Source organism: Oppia nitens, unplaced genomic scaffold, assembly GCF_028296485.1.
Source record: "Oppia nitens isolate AA-2021 unplaced genomic scaffold, nextdenovo-longstitch-racon4-pilon3 scaffold28_pilon_pilon_pilon, whole genome shotgun sequence".
Classification (NCBI taxonomy): domain Eukaryota; kingdom Metazoa; phylum Arthropoda; class Arachnida; order Sarcoptiformes; family Oppiidae; genus Oppia; species Oppia nitens.
The window spans coordinates 868,975-877,165 of NW_026533208.1; the positions used below are offsets into that span (position 1 = coordinate 868,975).

Genomic DNA, 8,191 nt, shown 5'->3' on the forward strand with positions numbered 1-8,191 from the left:
AATTGTTAATTTTTTTTATTATAAATAGTTTGTAAACAATTAAGTTAAAAAAATTAATTAACATTTATTGCATTGCAATAAAATTGATTGCAATTAATTAATTAAATCAAATACAATCATTATTTTTAAGCAACAATTTGCTAAATAATTTATCAAAAAGTAATAATAATAGCAATATTAATAAATATTCTAATATAACTAATTTTAATAATAAAAAAATTAATTTATCAATTTATCAATTACCTTGGTGTCATTTTGAGTTAAAAATGCCAACAATTGTTTTTTTTTATTTTGAGATTCTCATATTTAGACCTATTATGCAATTTTGTCAATTTAATTATCAAAAAATATAATAAAAAATAATCTAAAAATAATCTAAAAAAAATTAGCTTTGTCATTTTATTTTGCAATATGTTTTATATCTTAGATGTCTTAGATATTGTATAAATTATGTTTTTAATTATGAAATAGTCAGTTAAATAAAATGACAAAGCTAATTTATTAATTAATTTTTAAACAATTAAATGTTATACTGTGTGTATACTCTCTCTCTCTCTCTCTCTCTCTCTATATATATATATATATATATATATATCTCATTTATCTTCATATAAAAAATATATATACAGTATTAATTTATAGTATTTTTGTTGTTTTAATATACATTAAATTAATTTTATTATTATTATATATATACTCTTTAAATTTATCATATTTATTAAATTATATATATATATATAAATTTATATAATTAACTAAATATATTTGTACAACCAATTTGGGGGTCCGGTATGTATAATATTATTTTTTCTTGTATTATATACTGTATATGTATTTTTTGTTTGTTTAAGTTAGTGTTGTAATTATAATACTAGATTAACCCACGCATAGTAATTAGCCAAAAAAAATGGCCACAACATCATCAACACTGGAACAGTTACGATCGGTGACCACTGTAGTGGCCGATACCGGCGATTTTGATTCAATGAAAGAGTTTCGGCCGACCGATGCCACCACTAATCCATCTCTGATATTGGCCGCCGCAAAGCTACCGAAATATTCGCAACTAATTGACCGGGCGGTTGACTACGGCAGACAACACGGAAACAATTTGGAGACAACTATGGACTATCTGTTTGTATTGTTCGGTACTGAGATCTTGAAGATAGTTCCCGGACGGGTGTCCATTGAAGTTGATGCCCGACTGTCGTTCGATAGGGACGGGTCGGTCAAAAAGGTTCGCCAATTGATTCAGTTGTACGAAATGGCTGGCATAGCCAGAGATCGGGTACTCATCAAACTGGCCACTACTTGGGAAGGAGTGAAAGCAGCCGAACAGCTGGAAAAAGAGGGCATTCACTGTAATCTAACCCTACTGTTCAACTTTGCACAGGCAGTTGCCTGTGCCGAATCGGGTGTAACATTGATATCGCCATATGTTGGCCGTATATACGACTGGTATGCGACCAAAACTGGTCAGAAAGTGTACCCGAATCCGGCTGACGATCCGGGCGTCCAGAGTGTAACCCGAATCTATAATTACTATAAAAAACATGGCTATAAAACTGTAGTAATGGGCGCATCGTTTCGCAGTATATCGCAAATCAAAGCACTGGCCGGCTGTGATTTATTGACCATTTCGCCGGCATTGTTAAGTGAATTGGCCAACGAAACAGGTGGTGTTCCATTGAAACAGGTATTGTCGCCGGAATCGGCTGCCCAGCAAACCGACTGTCCGCGCGTACATTACGATGAAAAACGATTTCGTTGGGAACTCAATGAAGACCAGATGGCAACCGATAAACTGAGTGAAGGTATCCGTAAGTTTGCCGCCGATGCTATCGTTTTGGAAAATCTGATTAAAGCCAAACTTCAATAGTAATAATAGTGATAATAATAATAATGTCATAATAATAGTGTGTTTTTTAAATTAAAATTTTAAAAAATAATTATTTAAGTTATAATAAATATTTACTTATTATCTAAGACTTATTTATTGAAATAAATTTATATTATTTGCTAATTTAAAATAAAATAATATTTAATATATTTTATAATTATTTCTTTTATTATAATTTGTTATATATATATATTATTTATAACAATAATATTCAAWTAAATTAACTATTTATATTTACTTATTTAAATAATAATAATAATAATAGTAGTTTAATAAAATTTAGTAATATAATTTTTTTTAAATAAGCTAATTTAGTAATAAATTAAATTTTTGAAAAATATTTTTTTAAATTAATAAAAATTCAAACAATAATTTTTTGTTATTTATTAACAATTATCAAATATATCCCTATCATCAAGTGTTCGGCCATCGATACACTCAAAATCATGTATACGTTGGGCACTGACCTCCTTAACCCATGCCGTACGACAATCCCGACAATCCATATACTGGCCGTCAATGTAGATCTCATTGCGCCGATCGGTATCGAGAAACGGCCGGAAAACTGTTTCGTCCAAATAGTGAATGGGTCCGCCCGGTTGTCTGGGGGACGGGTAGGTCAGGCCTAATCGGGTTGGTCTATTAATCGATATCAATGTTTGTTTGGTAAAACTTTTGCTTGTAATGTAGTCGTCGGCAACAAAACCAATATATATGCTATCATTTGATGGTTGGCTAAATGTCAGGGCATTGGTCGGCAGGTGACTGATAGTATTGAATCCAATGGACAGGTGTGTTAGGGCAGGCATATCCTGAAATGCCCGATCGCCTAACTGTGCAAATCGACCGTTCAGTACGAGCCAATGCAATTTCGGGTGCCGTCCGAACGCCCGGTCGGGTATTTCGCGTATACCGTTTGAACTGAGATCGACAATCTCCAGGCGCTCAAACAGGTTGACAATATCGAACAACTTGGTACCGGTGCCCGACCCTAGCCTATCATTGTTTGTGATGTCTAGACTCTTAACCGACCGATGATTACCGACGCCGAAAAACCCCGATTCAATAGTTGTTAAACTTTTACAATTGTTTATACTAATCGATCGAAAGGTTATTGAGCCGAACGTACCGTTTTCGAGCACTTGTATCTTACCGGCACTTTGTATAGTAAAACTATCCATTTGGTACTGTTCCTCAGGCAGTTCCCGCGATAGACGTTCAAAATATTGTTTATAATCAATGTCCTCAAACGTACAGATCAGATACATACCGAAGCTGTAGGCATCGCATTCGCACGGCTTGACCAGCGATTTTGGCGGACATTTCCATTTGCCGGGACTAGTAGTACTACTACTGCTACTACTGATACTACCGGTGCTGATGCCGATAATATGGTAGCAAAGTGTTAGACAAATAATCAATTGATCTATTGATATAAATGTATATTTTTTATAAAAACTTAGTTAAAGTTTTAGTCACAAAATAAATTTATTATATAAATATAATACTAAACATTAAACTTACTAAACATTTTATGTGTTTTAGGTATTTATTAGTAGTAAACCCAAAATATTTAATTAAAACAAATTATTATTATTATTATTTTAATATATAGACAAAAATATGTATTATTTATATTAAGTTWGTTTTAYATTAWATTGTTTTTTAAACTTTATTTTTGCAAATTTAAAATTAGAAAATACCTTATATTTATATTGTATACAAAATATTTTTTTAAAAAAATATTGATTATTAATCAACATTATATATAACTAAATGTTTAATGATAAACTTAAATACTGTATWGTATATATATATTTTAGAGATATAATAATAAATTTATACATTTATATTTTTTTRTTGTTGATAAACTTAACTATAGAAAATAATATAGATTTAATTATATACTTGAGATTAATAATACTAAATGTGTATAAACATGTTCACTATAATAAAAAATTATTGCTCTAAATAATCTCTAAATAAATAATACAATACTTATTTTAAGTTTAAAAATATCGAGAAAAAAATTCATTGAATAAAATTTTGAAAAAAAAATTATTTAAACTAAAGTTTAAAGTAACTGTAATAATATTAAAACAAAAACAAAATTTATTAAGAATAGTTAAAATAAAATAATAATTATTTTTAATAATTTTAATTAAAATTTATAATAATTATACATCATATATTTATAATAATTAAATAAAACTATTTTTATAAGGAAGTTATAAATATAAATTAATAGATTAAAAAAATTTTTTTAAAATTTATTTCTTTATATAATAAAACTATTATATTAATATTGTTCATTAATATAATAATAAAGCTATAATGATAATATTAACTTTATTCAGTTTAGTTAAATTATTTATTATTTTCAAAAAAATAATATCAAAAATAATCATTATTAAAAAAATATAATTATTATATATTATATTAATAATAATAATATAATATAAAATATATTTGAGAGCTTAATTAAATCATATTATATAAAATATTATAAGTTTTATTAATAGTGTAGTTAACCGATGCTGCAGTTATAATAATAAATAAAAATTCAATTAGAAATAATAAACTAGAATAAACTAGAACAATTTTTACTAGAAAATTAACTTGAACAAATACTATAACATAAAATATAAATACATTAACCGTACCAAATGTCGACCAAATATTAAGTAAAAATTTTGACCAAAATGTTTGATTATAATCAGATATATCTGAAAACAATTGATTCAATGATTTTATTGAAACTAATAAACGTCTATTATTTCTATAAGTATTAAACATTTGACGTCTACTATTTGGTACCATTAGTTGATGTTGTAATTGTCTATTGATTTTTTGATGTCTAAATTTTAAATATATAAACATAGTATATAAAAATAGATTACTTGATAGACCATTATATTACAAAAATAATTAAAAACCATACGCATAATAATAATGAATTAGGCAAACCATAGACTAATAAGACATATGTATAGTCTAAATGTTTGTCTAAATAGCAAACAAAACAAATCAAAAATGACATCAATGTTGCTATATATGTATTGTTCAAATGACACCATTTAGATAACCAACGCATCCGATTGATTAGCTTCTGGATTATCTGGGGATCGCTGAGACCAACACTTAACGGTGTCCAACGAAATCCGGCCATCATTTCAAATACATTCAAAAATGTTGGTTCAATACCTGACTTATAGTTATAATAATATGTCAATTGTGATACCAAAATGAATACTGTTATCAATGATAAGTTAGGCATTAGGCAACATATTTAGGCCCATAAAATCAGGCCAATTGCCTAACAGTGCAAATAATAACCAATTATTGTCTGAATCATTATTGATTAACAAACAGCTTATTCGTTCAAATATAAAAACCAATGAAACAATTGATATAACAATCGGTCGATTAAACCATAGTCTCTGTTGAGGACAACAATCATCGGCGTCGGCTACTAATCGATGGTWACTTAAGCCGATTCGGTATAAATGATAGGCCGACCACTTGTATACTAGATTTTCGGGCAATAATTTATTTGCAGAAAAATATGACATTATTTTATTATTAACTAAAGTATTATTAATAGTAAAACTATGAACTGAGACTGATTTAGTAAAATTAAATTTTATTTCATATATAAAGAATAATATAAATAATACAAATAAAATAATAATATATTTTTATACTATATTATTATTATTAATAATATAATATAATAATTAATTTTTTAATAATCATTATTTTTGATATAATTTTTTTTGAAAATAATAAATAATTAAATTAAACTGAATAAAGTTAATATWATCATTATATCTTTATTATTATATTAATATAATAGTTTTATTATATAAAGAAATAAATAAAGTTTTTTTTAAAAAATCTATTAATTAATACTTATATTTATGACTTCCTTTAAAAAATAGTTTATTTAATTAWTACTAGTTTTACCCGCGGAACATGTATAGCCGTTCAATTCTATTACTAATTTTTTTAAAATATTCATCAAGAAATTTGAATGACTGACCAAATTGTTTCCAATCCGATCCAACCATAAAACTTATCAATAAAATGCATTATAATGAAACCTATCGCCTATGCCTATACAATAGTCAACCACAATTGAAAGTCTGTTTATAGATAGTTACGTTTAATTTTACTTTAAAAAATTAAGGATATTTATTAAATATGTTTGATTTTTTTTACAATAATCTAATCATGCAATATGTAGTTAAAAATATATAGAAAATACTATTTTAGTCTACCCAGAAAATCGTCTATACAATAGTTTTGCTATTTTAAAAATATCTGTATTTAAATATTAAGTAGTCTGACAAAACTACTGAACCTAATATTTAATAAATTTAGAAAAATTGAATCATTATTGATTAAGAAAATTTTCATTTGAAAAACAAATTGGGCAGTCATTAAAATTTATTATCTATATTTTAAAAATTAGTAAAAGAATTGAACAGCTATACATGTTCCGCGGGCTAAACTAGTTATAATTAAATAAAATATTTTATAAGGAAATTATATATATATATAAGTATCCATTAATAGAATTTTAATACTTTTTTTATTTAATAAAACTTATTAATATTATTGATTATTAATATAATTAAGGCTATAATGATAATATTAACTTTATTTAGTTTACTTAAATTATTTATTATTTTCAAAAAAAAATAATATCAAAAATAATCATTATTATAAAAAAAAATATTATATTATATTTATAATAATAATATAGTATAAAAATATATTATTATTTTATTTGTATTATTTATATTATTCTTTATATGAAATAAAATTTAATTTTACTAAATCAGTCTCAGTTCATAGTTTTACTATTAATAATAATACATTAGATAATAAAAAATAATGTCATATTTTTCTGCAAATAAATTATTGCACGAAAATCTAGTATACAAGTGGTCGGCCTATCATTTATACCGAATCGGCTTAAGTAACCATCGATTAGTAGCCGTCGCCGATGATTGTTGTCCTCAACAGAGACAATGGTTTAATCGACCGATTGTTATATCAATTGTTTCATTGGTTTTTCTATTTGAACGAATTAGCTGTTTGTTAATCAATCRATTCAGACAATAATTGTTATATTGTTTGCACTGTTAGACAATTGGCCTGATTTTATGGGCCTAAATATGTTGCCTAATGTAAACCTATCATTGATAACAGTATTCATTTTGGTATCACAATTAACATATTATTATAACTATAAGTCGGGTATAAAACCAACATTTTTTTGAATGTATTTGAAATGATGGCCGGATTTCAGTTGGACACCGTTAAGTGTTGGCCGTATACCGATCCCCTACACTATATACATAAGCTAATCAATCGGATGCGTTGGTTATTCAAAATGGTGTCTATTTTAACAATACATATATTTCATGAAATAAAAAATTATTAGTTAAATATTTATAGTTAAATAATAAAGTTATATTTTTATATAATTGCTAATTAAAAAATTAAATGTTTTTAATTACTGTTGTATTTTTATGAACATTGATAAAATAATTAAARTATTTAAATCTAATATATCTGATATTAATAAATTATTAGTTATACTTATTTATTATTATTTTTAAAAAAATCATAATTTATTTTTGATTAAAATTATTGCAAAAATGTTTTTCTATATAATTTATTAATTAATTTATAAATACATAACTTATTTTTTTGGAAAAATATTAAATTTAAATATAATTAATAAACATATAAAATWGTTATTAAATATATTAACTTGAATTGACATTTAATATCTAAAACTTATTAAAAATTATTTAAAATAAATTAATTTTTATGATTTAAATATCTATTACAATTAAAAGTGAACTTTTTCTATAACAAAAATTGCTTATTATTGTAATCAATAAAATTTCAATTGAAAATTGTTTATAATTTTTTTTATATTATGTATATTTAAAGATAAATCTATGTATGTTTTTTATAGTTAAGTTTATTGATATAGATAAACTTATATTACATAGAAAAACACTATAGATTTATCTATATATATATATATATATATATATATATATATATATATATATATATWTTGTAATAACATATGTATATATATATTAGATATGATATTAAATTTGAAAATGTTCAGGTGCAATTATTTTTATTGATTACAATTGATAATAAGTAACATAAGTTATATTGTTTGAAAAAGTTCACTTTTATTGTAATAGATATTAAATGATAAAAAATAATCTATTTATTAAATTAAATAAGTTTTAGATT

At 24.4% G+C, this 8,191-nt stretch overlaps 1 protein-coding gene across 1 annotated transcript; it reads left to right on the top strand.

Annotated features, from left to right (window-relative positions):
- The first annotated feature begins 907 nt into the window (after positions 1 to 907).
- LOC128954652 (transaldolase-like) lies at positions 908 to 1,879 on the top strand. Its single transcript, XM_054300253.1, has one exon. The coding sequence runs from the start codon at positions 908 to 910 to the stop codon at positions 1,877 to 1,879; it is 972 nt and encodes a 323-aa protein (XP_054156228.1).
- The last annotated feature ends 6,312 nt before the right edge of the window (positions 1,880 to 8,191 follow it).

Excerpts from the sequence above, each read along its gene's own strand:
- LOC128954652 (XM_054300253.1), top strand. The coding sequence starts at position 908 with ATGGCCACAACATCATCAACACTGGAACAGTTACGATCGGTGACCACT.